This window comes from Eptesicus fuscus, chromosome 17 (genome assembly GCF_027574615.1).
Source record: "Eptesicus fuscus isolate TK198812 chromosome 17, DD_ASM_mEF_20220401, whole genome shotgun sequence".
In the NCBI taxonomy this organism is placed as follows: domain Eukaryota; kingdom Metazoa; phylum Chordata; class Mammalia; order Chiroptera; family Vespertilionidae; genus Eptesicus; species Eptesicus fuscus.
Genome location: NC_072489.1, coordinates 4,547,523 through 4,571,017, shown reverse-complemented (window position 1 = coordinate 4,571,017; position 23,495 = coordinate 4,547,523). Strand labels below are relative to the sequence as shown.

The 23,495-nt window shown below is 57.4% G+C and overlaps 1 protein-coding gene across 1 annotated transcript in view; it reads right to left on the bottom strand.

The window, feature by feature from the left end:
• Positions 1 to 1,751: 1,751 nt before the first annotated feature.
• The window catches only part of WDFY4 (WDFY family member 4), a 234,656-nt gene continuing 212,912 nt past the window's right edge, over positions 1,752 to 23,495 (bottom strand). Inside the window, exons 51-61 of the mRNA XM_054729209.1 lie at positions 23,330 to 23,483; positions 23,047 to 23,138; positions 18,633 to 18,845; positions 16,398 to 16,545; positions 13,942 to 14,126; positions 13,569 to 13,727; positions 8,816 to 8,995; positions 7,107 to 7,289; positions 5,010 to 5,094; positions 2,703 to 2,814; positions 1,752 to 2,168 (exon numbers count right to left, since the gene is read on the bottom strand). Of these exons, the coding sequence (XP_054585184.1) occupies positions 2,102 to 2,168; positions 2,703 to 2,814; positions 5,010 to 5,094; positions 7,107 to 7,289; positions 8,816 to 8,995; positions 13,569 to 13,727; positions 13,942 to 14,126; positions 16,398 to 16,545; positions 18,633 to 18,845; positions 23,047 to 23,138; positions 23,330 to 23,483 (1,578 nt within the window). The 3' untranslated portion in view covers positions 1,752 to 2,101. The remainder of the gene's footprint in view (positions 2,169 to 2,702; positions 2,815 to 5,009; positions 5,095 to 7,106; positions 7,290 to 8,815; positions 8,996 to 13,568; positions 13,728 to 13,941; positions 14,127 to 16,397; positions 16,546 to 18,632; positions 18,846 to 23,046; positions 23,139 to 23,329; positions 23,484 to 23,495) is intronic.

The following is a 23,495-nucleotide window of genomic DNA, read 5'->3' as shown; positions in this document are numbered from 1 at the left end:
GCTCTAGGGCCACCTCCTCCAGCCAGTGTATGGACCGAGTCGTCCACTGAATTGTCCCTCTGGAGCCCGCGTGTTGAGCTCCTGACCGCCAGCATCGCAGATGTGACCCTATTCGGAGATGGCATCTGTCAGGAGGTAAGTTAAATTGACATTAGGGCGGGACCCAACCCATCTGACTGGTGTCCTCACAAAAGGAGACATTTGGACACAGACAGTTACAAAGGAAAGGCCGCGTGAGGTCGCAGGAAAAAGACCACCGTCTACAAGCCAAGGAGGGAGACCCCTGTGACACCTTCACCTCCGCCGCCTGAGAGATGAGAGATGGTGTCATCTCCCAGCTGGCTGCGCTTTGCTGCGGCAGCCGGATGCCACCCGCGCCTTCCCCAGGGCGTGAATGTCTCCCCCACAGCTCTTCCCCTCAAGCCACCCTTGTGTGCAGCAAGGCCCGACGCTGTTTCTCCTTCTCCCCACGATACTGGGAAGCCGAGGCCAGTGCTCAGAAAGGCTCGTTGAGTGAATGTGCCCGAGAGAGCCTATGGGCCAGCGCTCCGTTCCACATGGGCCAGCGCTCTGTTCCTCGTGGGCCAGCGCTGTGGCTCGTGTTTGGAGCAGGACAGCAGCCAGCCTTGAGTTTACAAACCTGGTTCTTGGCCTTCCCGGGGAGGGGTGCTCTCTGCCCCTCAGTTTGGGGCTGTCCGGTGTAGCCTAGACAGACGAGGAGGCGGAAAGGCGTGTGAGCTAATAGTGCCTGCAGACAGTGCGGGGCGGCCGATCCTCGGCCGGGTCAGCCCTCTCCTCCGAAGGGCTGTGCCCTGACCCGGAGCTGTGTCTCCTCCACCACCTGCTCTTTGCAGGTACTTCCGGTTTACAGACAGGTCACTGTTTCCTAACCGCCCTCATCACTGTTCTGGACATAGCGACACACCACTCCTACTCCCGCAGCCATCTCTAAACTCACTCACTGCCCTGGAGCCACCAGACACCAGGCCCCTTTCTTGCCATCCCAGGCCTGAGCTAGGTTGGCGGGGTGTGAGGCTGTGCACGGCTTATAGGAACGTGGGAATGACCCGGATTCCCTAGAGGAGAATCCAGGGAGGGGAGACGGCGCCAAGGAGCTCAGCGCCCTCGTCCCTGTGCACCGCCTGAGCTGGGTGTCCTCGGGAGGCAGGTGCGTGTCCCTCAGGAGTTCTGAAGGCTGCTGGGAGCGGACAACCACGTGAGGGGAGGCCCTCCATGCCCAACGACTGAGCCCACAGTGACCCGGCACAAAGGGACTGGAACTCCTCAGAGGCCCGGTGCTCAGTGGAGAGCAGGGTCACCTGGCATCCAAGTTTTCCCAGGAGCAGCTCCAGCTCTAATCGCCATGTGGACGAGACCCTCGGCCTCCACGGAGGGATGGGCCCTGGGAAGAGCCTGCCCCGCCAGGGCCTGGCCGGGACCCACCGCTGTGGGTGCAGAGCCGAGCGGGCAGGCCTTGGTGGGCTGGCCCTGCAGGCGGACGCCTGTGCCTGCCCTGGGCAGCCTCATGTCCGAGGCCTGTGCCTCCGCCACAGAAGCCTCTTGAGTGAGGCCCCCCACTCCCCGCGAGGCCTGGCAGCGCGGCAAGACCGCTGGAGGGGCTGACAGAGGAGGAGGAGGGCGGCTGCCCTGAGGCTCCGGCTTCCTAAGGAGAGAGATGCCGAGGGCTGCCTGGAGGGGGTGGCGACTTTCCACTCAGGAGCTCTTACCCTTGGAAAATAGTCATTTTAATAAAATAAAGACAACACAGCATTTCCCATTAGTTTCCAGTAAGCAACCCCATTTTCCCCAGTGCCACGAGCTCTTTGAAAGGCGATCCCATGTGATTGGTGTGCAGGTGGCGTCAGGGTCCCGGCTGCCAGCGTGCTGTTTGCAGGAGCCCCGAGCTCCTACCCGTCTGTAAAAGCCCACGATGGTGCAGGGCAAGGCCGAGGTCCCGGGGCCCTGGAGAGGCTGGCACTCCGGGGGCTCTGGGGCAGCCAGCCTTCCTCGGGGGCCGTGCAGAGGGGAGACGTCCAGGCCCAGCTTTCTCCCTGCAGCTGCCACGGCTGCTGCGCCCGGGGCCGCCGCCATCTCTTCCTTCCTACCCCTCGGCCGACCAGCAGAATATCCTCCCCTTCTCATCGCCCACCAGGAGCTTGGTCTGGTTTCTGGGGAAGAGAAAGAAGAGACGGAGTGTCAGAGGCAGCTTATCCCAGCCGCAGCCAGGAAAGGGCCAGCATGGAGGTTGTAGTCCCCACCGCGAGCCTGGCCCTGCCTCCACCTGGGCCCTGCCGTGTCCTCCGGCTTCCCCAGGTGCTTCCGGTGCTGAGATGCAGCCGGGAGCGTGTGGCCTCTGACATGTGGCTATTCTGCATGGGGTCAGAGCCCTCCCGGCATTAATAGGATAAACAATGCAGTCGGCATGGGGCCTCAGGAAAAGGTCCTCTTTAGGATAAAATCACAAAGCAATTTACTTTAACCTTTTGGATTTCTTGATGGATTCATGGGTGTTCAATGAGAGAGCAGGGACATGTATGTGCTAAAGTACATTTCCGAGGGCCCCGCATGGCCACCCGACCTGAGTCCTGTGCATGGTGGGCCCTCCTGGGTCCCACAGGGAGGCTGCCTGAGCCAGGCGCACTTTCCCCGGGGTGGCCACAGCGCCCTCTGCTGGAGGCCTGCGGAAGCCAAGCTGTGGTTACCTGGACACAGCCAGAGCTGTCACCGCAGGGCTGGTCTTGCTGGGCTTCCCTGTCAAAGCAGCACTGACGTCCAGTTCTCTGCACAGGGCAAGATTCTTCTCGCACCTGTGACCTGTGGGGAGCGCGCGAGAGCACAGTTAGCAAGCCCAAGTGGCTTCACACACATGCACGTGTGCACCCACACGAGGGCCACACACACACACACACACATACACACACACACACGCACACACACACACACACACATATTTATATTTGTGGTCAGCAACTTGCTAAATTGAGGGGAAATATATTTAATCTTGGCCTGTGCTGTTGCAAAAAGGGCCGTCCCAATTTAATTTGCCGGCTGTGATAGTTACATGTGCTGACGTGCCGCGTATCCATGGTGGACCAAATTGGATTTGTGTATTATTGCTTTCTAAATTGCATGCCTAGTTCAGCAAAATTGTTCATCAGTGTTTACTGGCTTTATGCTTAATAAGATGCCCCACAATACCTTGCTGCCAGGATGTAATGCAGCCCTTAATTGCCTAGTAAAAATAAATTACATAAAGTTGGCTTTATCAACTTATCTAAATCCTCTCACACCACAACCAATAATTAAATGCTGAGAATGTTTTTTCAAAAAATATAACTCAATGATTGTTACTTCACTCATTTTAATGACCGCATTTGGGGGCAGACAGTAATTCCTTCAGTGCGGAGGCGCGATGGAGAGACCTCAGCTGCGTCTGTCCCTGTGAAGCCACTCGGTTGGCGTCTGGGCAAGAATAAGGCAGCTGCCCCACGGCCCCAGGTGGCTGCTGGGTGTGCAGGCAGCCTGTGCACCAGGACACGCGTGTGCATGTGTGCTGCGGACAAGTCTGAGCAACCAGCTGGCCCCGAGCACTTTTACATTCCAGACTGAGTCCAAATCTCTGAGGGGCTCCTCAGATAAACCCTCAACTGGCAGGTCCTGCTGCCACTGACAAGTAAACAGCTTCCAGACGGAAGTTAGAGAACAGGCGCACAAGTGCAGGGCCTCATGTCCTCAAGGCGCTCCTCCTGCCCCTATGGCACCTGAGGACACGGGACATGTATGCACATATCCGTGTGTCATGCCCGATCCTGGCCCCTTTCTGACTATCAGTTTTGAGCACTGTTATGAGCACAAGACATGCCCTGGCTGAGGCTTGTGAGCCTGCACCTGCACCTGCACACTCTAAGCTGGGCTCAGCGTGGGGATAAGGTGGGTGCTGAGCTCCTGGCAGTGGAGCCGGTCCGGCGGTGTGACCATGGTTCCCTGGCATGAGCTGTGATGGAGGTTACCCGGCAGTGGTCACATCTGCCCTGGTGGCAGGAGTGAAGGACAGTGGTCATGTGCTTCTGGGGAACTTTGGGCGAGTTACTGAGCCTCTCTGTGCCTCAGTTTCCTCCTTCCTCACACTGTCACGGAGACGTCTGCTGCAAGGGCTGACACGAGGACTGAGAACGCACGACGGCGTGTCCCGTGCGGCTGCTCGTGTCCGCTCTCCCTCAGGCGGCAATGACGCCGTGGTGGCGTGGTGCCAGGGACTCAGAGGCAGCAGGACACATTTCCTACCCCAACCCGAAGAGGATCTGCTCCGAGCAGTGGTTCTCGCCCTGGGGTGCGTGCCAAGAGCCACCCGGGCACTTGACAGACCCAGAAACCCTAACAGCCCCCATCTTTCCCGGGGGCTGGGCTGGGCACAGGACCTGGCTCAGCATTTCAATAAACCTCCTGGCCAAAGCCGATGCCATGACCCTCAGAGCCGGTGTGAGGAACTTGCCGTGGGAAGCTGGTGGGGTGCACCAGGATGAACCGGGCAGGCTGGGCCTATGACCTTCCTCTCCCTGGGGATACGGCGCGACCCCTCCCAGCTCCTGCCTGGAGCCTGACTCTCCAGCTGGCCCAGGCCCTGGCTGGGGAGCTGGACATTGCAGAGCCATCAGGCAGGTGGAGAGACAGTCAAGCGCTGCAAGGTGTGGCCCCTCCAGATGCTCAGGAGGCCCCGACAACCACCACCTCCCCTGTTCACACAGCCAAGCCGTGCGCCCGAGCTCACGGTCCCTGCAGGCTGAGGCCGAGGCCGCCACTCGGCAGAGCTTCTCCACCTGCTGCACACCCCACAGCTCCGCAGTAAACCGTGCTCCTGTCTCCCCAGCACCGCAGGCCGGAGAGACTCAGTGGCTTCCCTGGGCTCCGTGGCCTGGGGGGGAGCTGCAGCCCTTGGGCTGAGGAGGGGGCAGGAGAGGGAGGTTTGAGCGAGCAAAGGTGCCTCGCTGCACCCCTGGTGGGGCACCTACCTTTCGGGCTGCTGGGCAGAGCCCAGGGCTCCTCCGGTGCCACCTGCCCAGGAGCAGACCCCTTCATGTCCTCAGTCTTCCAAATCTGCCGAAAGGAGAAACGCCATGGGCGGGGGAAGTGGTCCGTCTGCAGGCTCAGGGCCCATCCCATTCCATCACAGCGGGGAGGGGGGCCTCCGGGGAGGGGAGGCAGGGTGCCTTGTTGCTGCTGATGTTCATGTATTCTTGGGGAGAGGTTGCTTGGGCTCCAGCTTCCCGGTGCAAAGCGTTAGCCAAGCTGCAGCTCGGATGGCTCCCTCTCCACCCTGTGTGTTCATAGTACATCTCCCTCCACCCCTGACCTGCAAGGACAAGGCTCAGCAGCCAGTTTGTAACTAAGTTACTTAGCTAATGCCATCTCGTCCCTCTGCCACCCCCCCTCCCCCGGGACCCTCTTCACCACTCAGCAGCTGGGCCTCCATCCTGACCCTGGTCCGAGCCATGCTGTCAGTACCTCAGGCTGACCACATAGGGCTTGCACTTGCTGAGTCTGGACTTCTGTCGCTGAAGGACAAGGACCAGCCTCCACTTAAATGCATAGACGCTTCTGTGAGCTCCACAGCGGCCCCTGCTGAGCTCGGCTATGGAGGAGCCCAGCTCCCAAGCTGAGCGATGCCCGGCTCCTCTGGCTGACGATGTGGACCATGCACCACTGAGCGCAGACCTGTGGCCTCCTCACCCTGCAGCCAGCTCAGGACCCCCTGCTCTCTGCAAAGACCCTGCGCCCCTCGCCACAGATGGGACCTGTAAGGGGACTCCTCAGCCTCGTCTCTCCTGTCCGTGCAGCTGGCCCCCACTGCGTGGCCTCCTCCAGACTCTCTGACTTCCCCTTATCCTTGGAAATCAGTTGAAATGCCACCTCCTCTGATGTCTCCTCTGTTGGAAATAAATGCCTCTCCTCTCAGAATATCTACCATGTTAGCCATTCTGCTTCCTGAAGCGTCATCTCCATGATGGTTCTGAGACTGAGTGCAGAGGCCTCCGGAAGGCAAGACTAAAAGAACGAGCTTTCTAAATGCTTATAGAATTCCATGGGCATTTCTTGAACACCTTGTAGAATTCAATTAACATTTCCTTTCATAAACTGTGGAATTCAATTGACAGTTTTTTGAGTGCGCCTCTTGTTTTTTATCTTTACTCATTCCTTCATCCTTCCTTCCTGTCAGTCGCTGAAAAATCACCTGTATTTTGTTTTTTCCAACCTATTCTTTCCACCTCAATGTTTATCTCTCCTCCCCTTCTTGGCTTCTTCTCTCCGCGGCCCCCCTCGGAGGATGCACAGCACATTTCAATGATCCTAATGATAGCACAAATCACATGAGTATATTTTCTGATTGCCCCCTCTTCTGGAATATGAGTATCTGAGGACAATGACCTGTTTATCATTACTGTCTGTGTGCCCTATGGCTTATATAAAGTGACGGGCACAGAGCCAGAGTTCAATGACTGTTACATGGATGGATGGATGGATGGATGGATGGATGGATGAGTAGTTGGACAAACCATTGGGTGGCTGAATAGATTCATAGATGTATGGATGGAAGGGTAGATGGGAGGATAGATACATGGATGGAAAGAACAAAGAGAGAAAGGAAGGAAGGAAAGAAGGAAGGGAGGAATGGAGGAAGGAGAGAGATAAATAATTGGGCAGATGGTGGATCTTTTATTGGATGGATGGATAGATGCGTGGAAAGATGGATGGATAGATAGATGGGTAGGTAGGGAGATAAATAGTTGGATGGGTAGATGAATGGACAAGTGGGTGAACAGATTGATGAATGGTCCAAATATCTCTTTTTAGCACTGGGCTATGTTCTTATGCATTTGGCCATTCAACTTTCATACCTTATGCTAAATGTTTATTTCATTATGTGAAAGTATGTCTGTATAAATTATACATGTATATTGGAAAGAGCCTTGTCTTTGCCCTCACTTGCTACAGGGACCTGGTCTGGAATGGTCTCATGCAGCCTGCAGATTCAGACCGTTGGAGGAAGGGAGCAGAATAAAGATGAGCACATTCTTGTACCGTGCCCTCATCTCACCCGACACACCTACCCGGACCATGCCGTCTCGACTTCCAGTGATGATGGCGTGGCTTGCGTCCCATGCTGGCCCCTCCGCCATGCAGCAGCAGGTTATGGCTCCTTCTGGGCCCCAGGCTGTGGTGATGCTGGCCAGGGGCTGTCCGTTGACATTCCACAGGGACAGATGGGCTCCAGCACAGGAGACAACGGTGCCCTGCGCAGGGAGACCTGGCTTCACTCCAAGCGGGGTCACTGCCTGCCCCCAGCCTCCTGCTCAGCCACTTGCTCAGCCTCTCAGTCTGTGACCAGGCACCCTCAACCCACCGTCTTCTGAAGACTAACCAGGTGCTCCAAGACCTCCTGAGACCCCCTTCTTCCCAGCTGACGCGGGTCTGCCCTGCGTTCTCACGCAGCTGCGAGTGCCCAGCTTTTTAAACATCTGCTTGCTTGGACTCTGCTTTCCCTGCACAAGCTGGTGGGTTTGACTTTGGACTCCTCACAGCTCTCTCCCTGGCAGTATACTGACTGGCAGGGTCTAGCCTGGCAGGGGTAGTACACAGAGCCTACCTGGCTGGCCATCCCTGTCCCTAAGAAGTTTTGGACATTACCTGGTAGAGGGCAGAGTACAGAGGCTCAAATGGCTACACATGGCTCATAATATTGAACAACGTCCCTCTGGAGGGAATTTCTGTTGAGAAATTTTCCCACTACATCTTCTAAATGTTTATACCCAGAGCGTTTGCTCCTCAAGTCCTTGTTTAATTTGTGTCCAGTGGATTAGTGGCCACTGTCACAGGGATGCATAGTGCCAGGCCTTTGAACCTTGCATTACCAACAGAAGGGAGGTCAGGAGCTCTGTGTCCTCCCCTGCCTCCCGGGCTGGGCTCCCCCATGTCCCTGCCTCGTTGTTTGGAATAGTCTGCCTGAGGCCAGAGACCATGGCTGCCCAGCACTGAGCACTGGGACCAGCAGGTGCTTAGTAAACTAAGTTGGCTCCTGGACAAGTTGAGTTCAATAAGTTGTTGTCCCGGTATAAGTCTTCTCTGAGGTCTGGGGACATCGTTCATTCTAGGCTTTACATTCTTGCAGATCAGAGTTTGGTGCCTTCCTGATACACCCACTCATTCATCTGTTCATCCAGCATCCTTCCATTCTTCCACCATCCACCCACTAGTCACCCAAACATCCAGCCACCCACACACCTATGTATCCATCTAACTATCCCCTGCCATCCATCTACCCATGCATCCCTCAATCTGCCCATCCATCCATCCATCCATCCATCCATCCATCCACCCACCCACCCACCTATCATCATTCTCCATCGATCCACTCATCTATCCACCCTCCATCTGCCCACATAACATTCATTTTGGATTCAAGTCCACCTGGAGCACCATTGTCAGCCAAAGTTGGCACTAGGAAGACCCTCCACCATCTCCCCTCCTCCCATGTTCCCCTTTCCTGCTGTGCCCATGCCCTGGAGCCCTGAGGTTTTCTGTGAGCAGATGTGGGCCTCAGCATCCTCAGGGAAGTCTACACCCCATGATGGGGATTCTAGCTGCACATGCTGCACATGCTAATGGCTCCATTCTGCCTATGTAGAGAATGCTCCGCACAACTGGGGCACTCTCAACATCCGGGTGCTCAGCCCCTGGGTTTCTCGAGGGCACCAGCTACCATGCACACAGCCAGGCTCACAGACATGTCAAGGACACAGATGTGAGAAGGGGGCCTCACCGAGATGTCACTGATGGCCACGGCAGATATGGCCTCCTGGTGGGCGGGCAGGCGGGCCACGTGGGTGAGGTAGTCTAGGTCCCACAGGATGCAGGTGCAGTCCTGGGCGCCACTCACCAGGATGCTGAAGGTGACTGATGCTGCCAGGCAGGTGACAGCCTGGGTGTGTCCGTACAAGGCCTGAGACAAGAGACCGGACCACAGGTTAGGGGAGGGGCCAGCAGTCCAGCTACTTGGTGAGATGCTCCACCCTTCCTTTCACTGTCCGGCCCACGTGAGGAAGCAGAGGTGAAGTGATTCAGTGACTCCAGAGCCCGTGGGGGATGTGAGTGTGTGTGTGAGTGCGTGTGAGTGTGCGTGCACACATGGCTGCCCTCAGTTCTGTCTGTCCCCGGTTGAGGCCCAGCTGGGAGGAGCGTGTCCCTTTATCATAACCCAGCAGAGGCGGCAGCACCTGTGCTCTGTCCCCCGTATGTGTCTCTCGTCCTGGGCAGCAGGTGCTACTGCTAACGGGCAAGGGCGCTGTTGACGTGTGCACCCCAGCCAGCAGCATCCACATCGCTGGGAGCTGGTGGCAAAGGCACCCCCAGACCTACGAGTTAGAAACTCCAGGGCGCCCCACCCCCAGGTCTTCACAAACCCTCCAGGGAACTTTCACACACACTCAAGTTTGGGCACCACACTGAGGGTCTCCAGAAACGCACGTGACCCTGAAGGAAGCAGGGAGCATAGGTCATAGTTAACAGAAGGTGACTTTGCAAATCCGATGGAACCAGGTTCAGAGCCAGTCTGGCCACGAGGCGGTGGGTGACTCCGGCCCGGGCTCAGCCCCTCAGTTTGGCCTGTGCAGGGTCAGGCCTGGTTTGTGGATGGTTATGTGTCCAGATCTGGCCAGAGGGCTTGTTCCCTAGAGACACGTCCCAGGAGCTGGGAAGTGCTACTGGCGCAGGCGTGGTCATAACCACCAGAGGCTCGGGTGGGTGATGTGAAGCGGCTGCACACGCACGTGCCTCTCCTTTCCGGAATCAGATGCGGAGGTGGCTGTCTGAGACGTGGTCACCGCTTCCCTAGTGGCAAACCTCCATCTTCAGAACAGACCGCCGCGCTCATCGGGTCAAAGCTGTCACCTGCCTGGTCACAGCAATGACAGGTTCTGCCTCGGATTTCCGTGTGTCCTCAGTGGACCCTAACGTGGCATCACCGGATGGTCCTGGAAGGTTCTGGGCATGGCCCACGGAGGAGCTGGGTCATCAGGGAACACAGAAACCATCTGAATAGAGGCAAGTGGGGGGTTTGGCGTGAGCTTTCTGGCTGTCTTCTCAGGGTGAGCTAAGTCTGATGACTCAGTTCTGACCACAGGGGACACAGTGACTCCAAAGAGTGACGGCCAGTGGCCGGAGGGAGGCTGGGGTTCTGAGAGAGAAGCGCTGAGCCCGCACGTGCAGGTGAGTGGGGCCGGGCTGCTGCTCTCTGGGGAGAGCACACACAGGCACCCCGACCCACAAAGGCAGCCAGCGCAGACCCCTGGAAAGGCCTGGGAAACCAGAGAGGGTTCCAATGTGTCCTCAACCAGTTCCTTTGCTCCTCAGAGTAACACTTCTCTCCACGGTCAGTTACAATAGCCTCATGATGTCATCTTATACCTAAGCGAAGTCGCAAAAGTGAAATAAATGAGGACCTCTGAAAATGATTCTTCTTGCTGGACGCTGCGGCGAGCCGGCCCCCCTAGCTAAGCGTGGGAGGCACCGCAAAGCAACGGGCTGCTACAGAAAGCGTGCGTCACTGAGCCACCGTTCCGCCGGTTAAAACGTATCTCAAGGAAACAATCCATCAGAAGCAATCAGCGGGCTGCGGAGGACCTGGCCTGCGCGCTGCTCCAACCCATCCGCGCTGGAAACGGGCTGACGGGACGGTGGTGGGGGGCCATGAACCGACTGAAATGCAATCCCATGGAGATGAAACTTTGGGGAACAAATGCAATGTGAATTACAGAGACTGTAGAAGAGCAGAAACAACCAGACAGGCCGGGGGGACATGGACTAAGCACATCTACATGCTGATCAGGATGGCATGAATGTGTGCGCCTGGGTGGTCGCAGGACCCGTGACAACTTCTGTGGGGATTACAGAGAATCATCCTGCTTTGGAGTGAATTTGAAATTTGTCTTTAATGCTGTAACCTCTTTTAAAATAAAACAATTTCAAAGTCTGTCTCTGGCGCTATTTAACGATGACTTCTCTGTTCACCAGTTGGGGACAGACCCCGCTGCTCAGCAGCTGGTAGTCTGGGGGCTCCAAGGCCCTGCTACGAGTTTGATTTTGTCTAGAAGGACTGCCACACCCCTTCCTCCTGACTGGTTCTGGGGGAGGAGGGTACATTCCATGCGGTGCTGTCAGTGGGCTTCACAGAGACCAGACCACATTTCACCTGCCCTAGGCATCTGCACTACCGAGGGGCCTGGGGCCGCGGTGGGAGGCCTGCTTCCCTGGCTCCCGCGGCCAGTTTGGAGTTGGGCTGTACCTCTCGCCATTCCCGAGTGCAGCCTGGGAGAGGGGATAGTCCACGGGGTAATGCAGGCTTCACCTCGCTCTGGAATAAAACGCAGCCCTGGGACGCAGCAGCGGATGGGAATGAAGGAGCAACAGGCACGGGGGCCAGGCAGGAGCACCGCGCTGCTCACTGCGCCTCACTGCCCGCTGCCCCTCAGCGGTGCCACCACCTCCACAGGACAAACCCGCCCCAGTGCAGCCCCAGCATATCCCTCCGCATGGCCACTGAGGGCCACCACGCACCACCCGGGGACGGGGGGACGTGGACACACAGAGAAACCCAGATCATGTCCTGTGAAACGTGTCCCACTGAGGAAATCTGGTCCATGGTCAGCTGTGTGTGATTAGCTTTGGTTTTGCTACGTTAGGGCCACATGGCCAGTGAGCGCGCGGGGAGAGAGCGCGCAGGGAGGGAGAGAGCGCGCAGGGAGGGAGAGAGCGCGCAGGGAGGGAGAGAGCGCGCAGGGAGGGAGAGAGCGCGCGGGGAGAGAGCGTGGGGTTCACAGTTGGACAGACCTGGCCTGGGATGCAGACCCGACCTGTCTGGGCTCCGCTCTGAAAGCAGAATGACAACACCTGCTCTCCAAGGTCAGCTGCTGGGGTGGGGCTTCCAGAATCAGGGGGTGCCCTGCCCTTCGCTGTGAGTGGTGGTGCCTGGTGAGGTGGGACCAGGAGTCCTCTGCCGCCCACCACCCAGGCTGCTTTGCGCACCCCCTGCCGCAGCCCCTCCTGCTTTCATTTCCTGGCGCCATGACTTTGGATGAGTCATTCAAGCTCCTTGCACCTCTCCCCCCACCCCGTGTGCACGGATGACAACAGCACCCACAGGGCTGTGGAGGGGAGCATGCAGCTGCCCACAGAACGGCGCCCGGGCAGAGGCTCACACACGTCCCGAGGGCAGCACACCAGGTGCCCTGGCGCTGAGGTGCACGCGGTGCCTCTCATTGTCAAATCCACCTTGGGCACGGAATGGTGCCCCATGACCCAGAGCTGGTGCCACCTTCACACCTCCCTGTTGGGGCATGTGGGGGCCTGTACCTGCCCAGGGCACCCCTACCTTGGGCATTACACCTGCCCTAGGGACCACACCTGCCCTAGGGACCACACCTGCCCTAGGGACCACACCTGCCCTAGGGACCACACCTGCCCTAGGGACCACACCTGCCCTAGGGACCACACCTGCCCTAGGGACCACACCTGCCTTAGGCATTACACCTGCCCTAGGGACCACACCTGCCCTAGGGACCACACCTGCCCTAGGGACCACACCTGCCCTAGGGACCACACCTGCCCTAGGGACCACACCTGCCCTAGGCATTACACCTGCCCTAGGGACCACACCTGCCCTAGGGACCACACCTGCCCTAGGGACCACACCTGCCCTAGGGACCACACCTGCCCTAGGGACCACACCTGCCTTAGGCATTACACCTGCCCTAGGGACCACACCTCCCCTAGGGACCACACCTGCCCTAGGCACCACACCTGCCCTAGGGACCACACCTGCCCTAGGGACCACACCTGCCTTAGGCATTACACCTGCCCTAGGGACCACACCTGCCCTAGGGACCACACCTGCCCTAGGGACCACACCTGCCCTAGGGACCACACCTGCCCTAGGCATTACACCTGCCCTAGGGACCACACCTGCCCTAGGCATTACACCTGCCCTAGGGACCACACCTGCCCTAGGGACCACACCTGCCCTAGGTACCACACCTGCCCTAGGGACCACACCTGCCCTAGGGACCACACCTGCCCTAGGGACCACACCTGCCCTAGGGACCACACCTGCCCTAGGGACCACACCTGCCATAGGCATTACACCTGCCCTAGGGACCACACCTGCCCTAGGGACCACACCTGCCCTAGGGACCACACCTGCCCTAGGGACCACACCTGCCCTAGGGACCACACCTGCCATAGGCATTACACCTGCCCTAGGGACCACACCTGCCCTAGGGACCACACCTGCCCTAGGGACCACACCTGCCCTAGGGACCACACCTGCCCTAGGGACCACACCTGCCTTAGGGACCACACCTGCCCTAGGGACCACACCTGCCCTAGGGACCACACCTGCCCTAGGGACCACACCTCCCCTAGGGACCACACCTGCCTTAGGGACCACACCTGCCATAGGGACCACACCTGACCTAGGCATTACACCTGCCCAGGCCCCCACTCCTGCCTGAGGTATGTACCTGCTTGAGGTGCAGGCCGCTGGGGCGGCCTTTGGCCATACTGAGCTCCCACACGCAGACCACAGTGCTGTCCCCGGAGGTGACGATTGTCGTGGGGGACGGGCACACGGCACACAGACAGCGGCCCCAGTCAGCCAGGTTCTCGAACGTCGTCAGGATCTGCGGGAGACAAGCAGGATACGCACTCACTCGTGAGTTCACTCTTCGGAATGTGGTCGGAGGCTCAGCCCACGAGGGCCCTGGCACAGTCCCGTGACCCCTCTCACTCCGGCTTGGGCACAGCCATGGGGGACAGGGGCACAGGACTTGCTTCCATTCGGCTCGCCTACCAGACACCTCTGTCCCATCGCCAGGCAGCCAGCCTGGCCCTCACCTTGTCGGAGCCGTAGCTGCCCAGGCAGCAGCTGAGGTCGTCGGCGCCCCAGCAGAAGGTCCTGCCCCAGGCGGGCGGCAGCAGCAGCTTGCCCCTCTCCACGGCCAGGACGCTCTTCTCGGTGGGGACGATGTGGCCGATGGCGCCTTTGGGGGACTCTGAGCCTAGAGAGAAAAGGTACATATCTGCCCCCCAGTCAGTATGGGGGAGCACACACGTTAAAGGACCACACCCCTTTAGCTGGGACCCCGAGGAGCCAGGCCAGGCAAGTGGACTCAGCACAGCACGTGCCAGGCAGGTACCACTGGCCGAGGCACCTCTCTCCCAGCCTCACTCCAGGGACCCTGGCCCCGAGTGTCCCCTGGCCCCGAGTGTCCCCTGGCCCCGAGGGTGTCCCCTGGTCCCGAGGGTGTCCCCTGGCCCCGAGGGTGTCCCCTGGCCCCGAGGGTGTCCCCTGGCCCCGAGTGTCCCCTGGCCCCGAGGGTGTCCCCTGGCCCCAAGGGTGTCCCTTGGCCCCGAGTGTCCCCTGGCCCCGAGGGTGTCCCCTGGCCCCGAGGGTGTCCCCTGGCCCCAAGGGTGTCCCTTGGCCCCGAGTGTCCCCTGGCCCCGAGGCTGTCCCCTGGCCTGAGGTGTCCCCTGGCCCCGAGGGTGTCCCCTGGCCCCGAGTGTCCCCTGGCCCTGAGGGTGTCCCCTGGCCCCAAGGGGGTTCCCTGGCCCCAAGGGGGTCCCCTGGCCTGAGGTGTCCCCTGGCCCCGAGGGGGTCCCCTGGCCCCAAGGGGGTCCCCTGGCCTGAGGTGTCCCCTGGCCCCGAGGGGATCCCCTGGCCCCAAGTGTCCCCTGGCCTGAGGTGTCCCCTGGCCCCAAGGGGGTCCCCTGGCCCCAAGGGGGTCCCCTGGCCTGAGGCTGTCCCCTGGCCCCAAGGGGGTCCCCTGGCCTGAGGCTGTCCCCTGGCCCGGTTCCGCCCTGACTGAGCCAATGGCTCACTGTGTGACCAGGCAGGAAAAGGGCTGTGGGTGGCCCTGCAGGTTGTCAGTGTCTCTTCAGGAGCCCTCCCTTGGGAAACCTGGGGATTCTCTGAAGAGATGACAGCAAGGGAGGAGGGTCCACAGCTGGGGGCAGATGGTACAAAGCCATAGGAGCCTTGGGGTTCTGTCCTACCTGCCCTCCCAGGCACCGGATCTAGCAGGGCTGGGAATGCAAGCACACTGTTCTTGGACTTCAAATGGAAAAAATACAATACACACACACACACACACACACACACACACACACACACACACACATACACACACACTCACACACACACACACTCACACACACATACACACACACATACACATACACATACACACACACACACACACACACACACACACACGCACACGTACTCCCTGGGATCAGAATGTTCCATGCAGTGGTATTTCCCAGATCAGTGCATGTCCCGGGGGGCACAGACATCAGACTTCTAGGAAGTGTCAGGCTGGAACCCACGCCCAGGCCATCAGTCCCAGGCACATCCTCCTGTTAACGGGCTGCAGGCCCACCTGGTGCCAGGAGCCACTGTAACTGCAGGTACCTGGCCAGGAGGCTGCAACCCTCCCTTGGGAAACCTGGGGCCTCCCCGCTCAGCTCTGAAAGCGAGGAGGGTATGTGTGTGTGAGAGAGAAAGACAGAGAGGGGTGTGTGTGTGTGTGTATGTGTGTATGTGTACATGAAATAGAGAGAGGTTGTGTGTGTACATGTGTGTGTACATGAAAGAGAGAGGGTGTGTGTCTGTCTCTGTGTGTGTACATGAAAGAGAGGGGTGTGTGTGTACATGAAGGAGAGAGAGGGGTGTGTGTGTACATGAAACATAGAGAGAGGGTTCTGTGTGTGTACATGAAAGAGAGAGAGGGCTGTGTGTGTGTGTGTACATGAAAGAGAGAGAGGTGTGTGTGTGTGTGTGTCTACATGAAAGAGAGGGGTGTGTGTATACATGAAAGAGAGAGGATGTGTGTCTGTCTGTGTGTGTGTGTACATGAAAGAGAGAGGGTGTGTGTGTACATGAAGGAGAGAGAGGGGTGTGTGTGTACATGAAGGAGAGAGAGGGGTGTGTGTGTACATGAAAGAGAGAGGGGTGTGTGTGTACATGAAGGAGAGAGGGGTGTGTTTGTGTGTGCGTACGTGAAAGAGTAGAGGGGAGTGTGTGTGTGTGTGTGTGTGTGTGTGTGTGTGTGTACGTGAAAGAGAGGGGTGTCTCAGATAGACACACACACGGACAGACAGGTGGGTCCTAGACGTCAGGTCTGAGGGAGTTCATCTCGGACAGAGTTCCTCTCAGAGCAGAGGCCTCCCAGGTTCCTGTTTCGACCCCAGACTCAGTCAGACGGAGCCCCCATGTGTGCCGAGCCCCGGAGGAGCCGGTCCTGAGGGACAGCCGTGGAACCAGAACCAAACCAAGCAGGGCCAGTGTTCACCTTTGACGGTGACCTGGGAGGGCCGCAGGGCCTGCAGGCTGGAGGAAAAGGGCTGCGGGTGGCCCGGCAGGCTCGCAGGCGTGGTGACATCCTTTCCAGGTGAGGGCTTCCCTGCCGCCGCCCGGGCCGGGTGGGGTTTGGTGAAGAGCTGGAGAGACAGGGGGACAGAGCGTTAGGGCCGACACCAGAGGAAAAGCTGGCCATGGCAAGTAGCAGCCGCACCTCTGCTCCGTGCGCCTGGCCTGGCCCTGCGCTCAGGGGCATCAGCGTAAACAGAACCCCCTGCCTGAACCCTGGGATGCTAAGACGGGGGGCTTGCCGTCCGAGCAGCGGTTCCTCTCAAGGCCACCGTGCAGGACTGGCGGGCACAGCTCCACTGGCTGCGGGGCTGTCTGCTCCCCACGCTGCCTGGGACAAGGAGAGCTCACCGGGGGCCCTGCCCCGGAGCTGCCTCTGGAACCGGGGCCAGAAGGGCCCTCTCCCCTCCAGACCATGCCCTCCCCATCTGCTGGAGCAATCCCCGTGGTCAGCACACCTCCTGGCATCAGGAGTTCGAGTATTTCAAAGAGCACAGGCAGAGCCCACTAGTGGCCTTTCTTATTTCTTTTTCTTGGACTTCTACTGTCAAACTGTCCCCAATGCCAAACTTTTAGCATAAGCAGGCAAAGCAGGAGGGTGAGGGCTCGCTGCCTGCGGAATCCTCGCTGGGCCAGGGGTGCAGCCGAGGCCAGCGCCAGCCCGCCACCGGGCCCTCCGTGCCCGAGTTCCTGCTGGGTGCCAGGAGGCTGGGCTGAGGTGGGGGCTGGCCTCAGAAGGGCGCCCGGGCACAGGTGGGGCTCAGTGGGCCGCTAGGCCTGGGAGCAGCCTTGGCTCCGGCTCCGCTAAGCCCTCCCTCAGGTGCTGAACTACCTCATAGGGCTGGTGGGTGACGCCGAGACAGAAACCAGAGGTGACTGGACGTGAGCATTGACTACGGAACTCCTCCCTGCCCAGCAGAGCCACCAAGCGCGGCCCTGGCATGCGTCAGCACTTGTGATCAATAACACAGAACACAGGTGGCGGTGACTGCTGTTTTGAATTATTTCATTGCTTTATCTGTGTTCTATTTTTTAAATGAAAGAAATAAAATCAGGCTACCAAGCTTCTCTCCTGAAAGGCCCTCCTTCCCGCAAGCCTCCCCTGAGAACCCGCATTTGGGTGCGCCCGCGTTCCGCTGTCCAAGGCGCCCTCGGGCCTTCCACACGCCCCGCCAGGAGCCGAGCGCACACAGCCTGTCCCCTGTGCCCAGGCAGCAGAGAGGCCATTCGTTTGCGTTAACCGAGAGGCGCCCGTCCAGCTCTCCTGCGAGGCAGGCGCTCCCAGGGTGGTGCTGGAATTGGCGGGTCTTGTGCATCCCGTCCTCAGGGTGGCCTCTGCCTGCCCGGCGGGCCCGGCTGGGGCCAGGCTCCTGCGCCTAGGGGCGGTGCTCGGGTGAGATTCCTCCACACCGAACTGAGTGGAGATCCACAGAGCTGGCATCAAGTAAACAACTATTTCACTCTCCGCACGCCATTCATCGGGTGCCCACCTGATGCACAGCCCACGCTGCTCCGTGCCTGTCCTGAGGGGTGGGGGCAGCGGGGCACAGGCCCACGTGAGACCTTGCAGTCTCACCAGGGCCCGGGGCCAGCTGAGGGGCCATGCAGCCTGGGTTCTGGAGCAGCCAGGTGAGGCCAGAGCTCTTCCTCTGTCACCTGCTCATGGTGCAATTGTAGGCAACTTATTTAGCCTCTGAGCCTCGGTGTCCACATCTGTGAAAGAATAATTCCTTACACAGAGCTTATGAAAGAAGTCAGTGAGGCCACCACACTAATGAGCAACACCTGTTAAGTGCTAACCATATCCCAGGGACTTCCGAGCCCTTGACGCCTTCCCTCATTGGATCTTCACAGCAGCTCTAGGGGCGGATGCACTAAAGAATTAAGTCCTGAGGGTCTATCTCAGTGCCCTCAGGTGCATCGGAGCTGAATGTAGCCTCCGCATTAGCATTAACACTGTCATCACCTTCATCATCGATGCCATTGAGGGCCAGCCTTGACACTGAGGGCACAGGAGGGTGATCGGAGACCACCTGCCTGTTCGATCCTTTGTCCTCTCGTCGCTCCCATCCCAGGAGAAAATGTCCTCTCTCCCCCGCAAGCTCACGCTGTGCACACTTATTTAACGAAGGAAGACAAAGGACATGGCATGCTGTACCTGTTTGGGCACCTGTCCAAAGTTGCTGACAAACCCCAAGATGGTGTTCCTGATCAGGGGGTCCCCAATGCTGCCGAGGTCCACTTTGTCTCCATAGAAGTAGGGGTGGAAGGTGTTCACCGCCTCCACGGCGGCCGGCCCCTGCTGCTTGAACCCGAAAATGAGGTCGATCCAGTGGTGGAGGTTGGCGCTGACGAAGTCACTTTCCAAAGCCTGGAAGCAAAGCCCGAGCGTGAAAACACAGGCCCCTCCGAGTGGGCCACCCACGAACCACCGATTCCTGCCTCCAGCTGGTGTAAAAGCGGTGGCTGTTCCCACCACCTACTCATCTACTCCGGAAAGTAACCCTGAGGACCAGAATCTCTGTGCCAACGGGAGAGACCTGCTCAGATCTGACGCAGGAGGAAGGGTGCGCTGACCCTGACCGAGTGCTGGGTGGCTGAGGCCAGGCCCTGCGGCGGGGAGAACACGCTCAGAGAGGATAGGAGCCAGCACTGCCACTCACACTCCCTAACACCTCTGTCCCTCAGTTTCCTCGTCTGTGAAACAGGACGGTGCTCGTGCCTTCTCAGTGGGTTCCTGTGCAGACCAGTTTGTGCTCCTGCCTGGTGCACAGTGATCTCCACGTGGTATCAGCTGCCATGATCACCCACCAGGTACTGGGCACAGCTTGGGGTTTCAGTGTGTTGTCTGCCCATGAGCACCCCCTTTTGCTGGCAGAAATGATTACCCCACTTCTGGGGCAGACTCATACGTGATTTTTGAAACTACTGTCCCAGCCCCGAACCCTCAGACCTCAGAACTCCACAGGGGTATCCAGCCTCCTGAGCAGACCTCACTGCACTCAAGTACTAGGAGTTACCGACTATGGTCTGGGCCCTTCCTAAGCCATTCCTGGAAGGGCAACACCAGAATCTGCCTCTGCGGTGCAGCAAAGCCCCCAGGAACGTGAACTCTCCTGATGGGCGGCCTCTGCAGCCCAGGGCACGCGGCAGCAAGAGCAGCTCACCCTTGCACCTACAGGGCCAAGGCGAGGCCTCGAGGCACATTGTGTCCATTCGCAGGCTCGCTCTCTGTCCCCAGGCAGGAGGACAGATGCTCCAGACTCAGCCACGCAGCCTGTCTCAATGCTTGCAGCCTCCACCTGGGACCTACACTTCACCACTCTCAGCACATCTGCCTGCCACCACTGTGACACCTGCAGTAAGCAGACAGGGTTAGCACAGGGACTGTCTGCACTGGGGGGAGGGGGAGAGGTGGGGAGGATAATCGTAGGAAGTACCAGCAAGGTGAGGATGTGGCTTTCACCAACTGGGATGTTTGAGTGAGTGACTTTGAAGACAGAGCAGTTACATTTGGGTTAAGGTATGCCTCTGGGAGTGGGTGGCTTTAGGTCGAATGGAGGTAAAAGTCATGGAGAGTGAAGCTGAAGGAACTGAGAGGTGAGAGCTAAAGTCATTAAGAGAGATGGCCCATCTTGGGCTCTGCTCAGCAGACACAGGTACCACCTCTCGGGTGCACTGGGACATGCAAGCACTGCCCCACGTTCTCTCTTGCTCCTGTGTGGCAGCTGTTGAGAAATACTGCCAACCTGGGTGCCCTCCTCTGAGCCAGCACTGCCCACTGGGCTGTACCCCTGAAGGAAGGGTGGAGCATGCCTGGACGCCCTCGCTAAATCCTTTCTGCTTCCTGTCAGGTGTCACCTGTGGTGCAGGCAGATGTGCTGGCTCCCAGCGGGAGCTGCTCCTGAGAGGGGTGAAGCTTCGTTCCCATTTAGAGGCAGTCCGCTTGGGAAAGCGCCACCCTACCTACCAGTCTAGATGGGACTTCCTTTGTAAGTCTTCAGTTACAAGACTTCTAGTCAGCTAGTCTTTAGTTGGCTATTCAGGTTTATTCTTTTATAATTTAGTTGCAATTCCAATGTGGCCCTGGGAGGAGGTGAGTGTACCTTCCACCTGCTCCACCCCCAGCCTGGGTTCCCTTGATTTTATCATGGGCAGTTTACCTTGTGTCTGAGAGTGGATCTCTTTGAGTTTATCCTTCTTGGAGTTTCTTGAGTGTCTTGGATATATAAATTAATGCACTGCATAAATTTGGGATATTTTTGGACATTATTGTTTCAAATATTCTTTCTGCCCCTCTCTCTCCTTTCCTGTTGGTAGTTCCCTATGTGTATGTTAATGTACTTGATGGCATTCTACAGGTCTCTAGGCTCTGTTTATTTTTATTTATTAATTTTTCTTTTTTTTTTCTTAGACTTGATATTTTTAATTGATTTATAATTAAAGTTTGCTGATTCTCTCTTATGTCTGCTCAAACCTGCTATTCATTTCCTCTACTGAAATTTTCATTTTAGTTCATTTTCAACTTCACAATTTCTATTTGCCTCCTTTCTATACTTTTATCTCTCTATTGATATTCTCTGTGGATGAGACGTAATTATCATACTGCCCCTAATTCTTTAGACATGGTTTTATTTAGCTCTTGGGACATATTTGCAATAGCTGACGTAATGTCTCTGTCTAGTAAGTTTGGACTTGCTTCAGTGTAGTTCTGTTGACTGCTTTCCCTCACCTTTGTATGGCCCATACTTCCTTTTACTTTGCATGCCCTATAGAACATTCAGTCTTTAAATAATACCATGTGGTAATTCTAGAAATCAGACTCTCCCGTCTCCTGAAGCTTGTTGTGGTTGGTGCTGTTATCATGGTTGTTTGTTTAGTGACCTTTCTGAACGAGTTCTATGACGTCTGTATTGTTTGTGTGTGGCCACTGAAGGCTCTGCTCTGTTAGCTTAATGTCAGTTAATAAATGGACGAAGATTTCTTTAAATACTCAAAACCAGTATGTCTCAGTCTGCCAAGGGGGTCTCTCTCTCTCTCTCCCCCTCTCTCTCTCTCTCTCTCTCTGTTAATCCTCACATGGGAATATTTTCCCATTGATTTTTAGAGAAAGTGGAAGGAAGGCAGAGAGACACATGACACACAGAGAGAAATATCAATATGAGAGTGACACAGCGATTGGTTGCCTCTTGCAGGTGCCCAACCTGGGTCGGGGGATTTAGCCTGCAACTGAGGTACATGCCCTTGACCAGAATCAAACCTGGGACTCTTTGGTCCAAGGGCCAATGCTCTAGCCTCTGAGCCAAACCAGCTAGGGCAAGGGGTTCTCTTTGAATGTTAGGGAGTGGTTTCAATGTTCAGCCAGACAATGACAAAATCTGCCTTTCCCTTCACTTGCACTGAGCCTGGATGTCAGCCCAGCCAGAAGTGAGGGCGGAGGGCCATTTTGGGTCTTTCTTGAGCATGAGCACAGCCTGGTGCATGAAAGCAGCCCTGCAATGTGTGTCCTTCTAGGTTCCCAGGGATATTTCTAAGTCTTTCAAGGCCTCCTAGAAGCAGCTCATTCCCCATTTAAGCTTTATAGTTAGCCAAAATAGCGTTTGCTGATTAGTATCTACTGCCTCTGTCAGCCACAGTGTTAATGGTTTCTGGTTGTTTTTGACAAGTGCCACTGAAGAAAAGGCTGCCACCCTAGGCAGGCTCCAAGGGGGGGTCTTTCAGGGAACCACCCTCCAGGTTTACTACTTGTTGATCCTTTACCAGTTGATAAACACTAGTGTGGCTCGGTTTTTTACTAGCATGGATAAAACGGATGAAGTCTCATGTACATACTTTCTGTGGACACATTTTCATTTCTCTTGGGCAAACAGTCACAAGTAGAATTGTTGTAGCAAATATACCTCACCTTCCTAAGAAATGGCCAAGGTGTTTTTCGAGCTGGCTGGACTACTTTGCTTTTCCTGTCAGCAATGCATGATGGGTTCTGGTTGCTCCATGCTCTTGCCTACTCTTGGTTTTATCTGCATTTTACCTTTTAGCCATTCTTGTGAGTGTGTTGGCATCCCATTGTAGTTTTAGTGTATGCTTCCCTGACGACTGATGTTGAACATTTTTTCATGTGTTTACGCTAACCCAGCATAAATGGCCTCTGCCCTTCCCCCATCAGCCTCTCTGGGTAAAAAGCCAAGTCCTCCCAGGCCTGGTGAATTCTTTGGCCAGTGGGGGCCTCCGGGGCCTCCAGTCCCTCTCTGAATTGTCCTGGGAAGTTTGGCCCAGGGTGTGGGCCTTCCTGCAGGGCCAACTGAAGACACTGGCTCGCCCTCCAGGGCATCCAGGAATCTGAATCTGCTTCCCCAGTGACCCCCGAGGAAAACGGCACAAGGACAAAGCCTCCTGGAGCTCAGACCCACGCATTCTCTTGCCAACGGGGCAGGAGCTCTCCGGACAAAAGGGCCTCAGAAGCGCTCGTGGCGAGCCCCCCAATTACCCAGAAAGTCTCCCTGGAGACTGAAGGGATGCTGAGGTCTTCACGCAGGGTTCCGGGGACGTTGGCATGACCCTGCTCAACTCACCTGTCTGTGTAGGCTGATGAATTTCCCAGGGTCCCCATCCGCCCAGGGCGGGAGCTGCACGTCCCCCAGTGCCGTCCCGTCCTGCATGCAGCCTGAGTGGGTGAGACACAGCAGGGCTTTGGTAAATGGGAGCGCAAACTGGACGAGGAGCCAGGGCGTAACGCTGAGCTGTCCAGGACGCTGGTCCGCGCAGAAGTGGCTGTGGGCTGTGCTGCTCAGCAAAGATGGTGACACGGCCCTGAGCTGTGGGGAAGAGCCCGCCGCCTCCCCGGCCTCTGCTCACCGAACTCCACGGCATTGCAGTTGGTGAGGAACTCGGGCAGGAAGAAGAACTCCGGGGTCAGCTCCCGCACGTCACTCATGTTCTCTCTGGAGGCCGACTCCCACGCGCCCTTCACGCTGTGGAACATTCTGTCTGCCACATCGAAGCTCCCGCCCTGCGAGGAAAG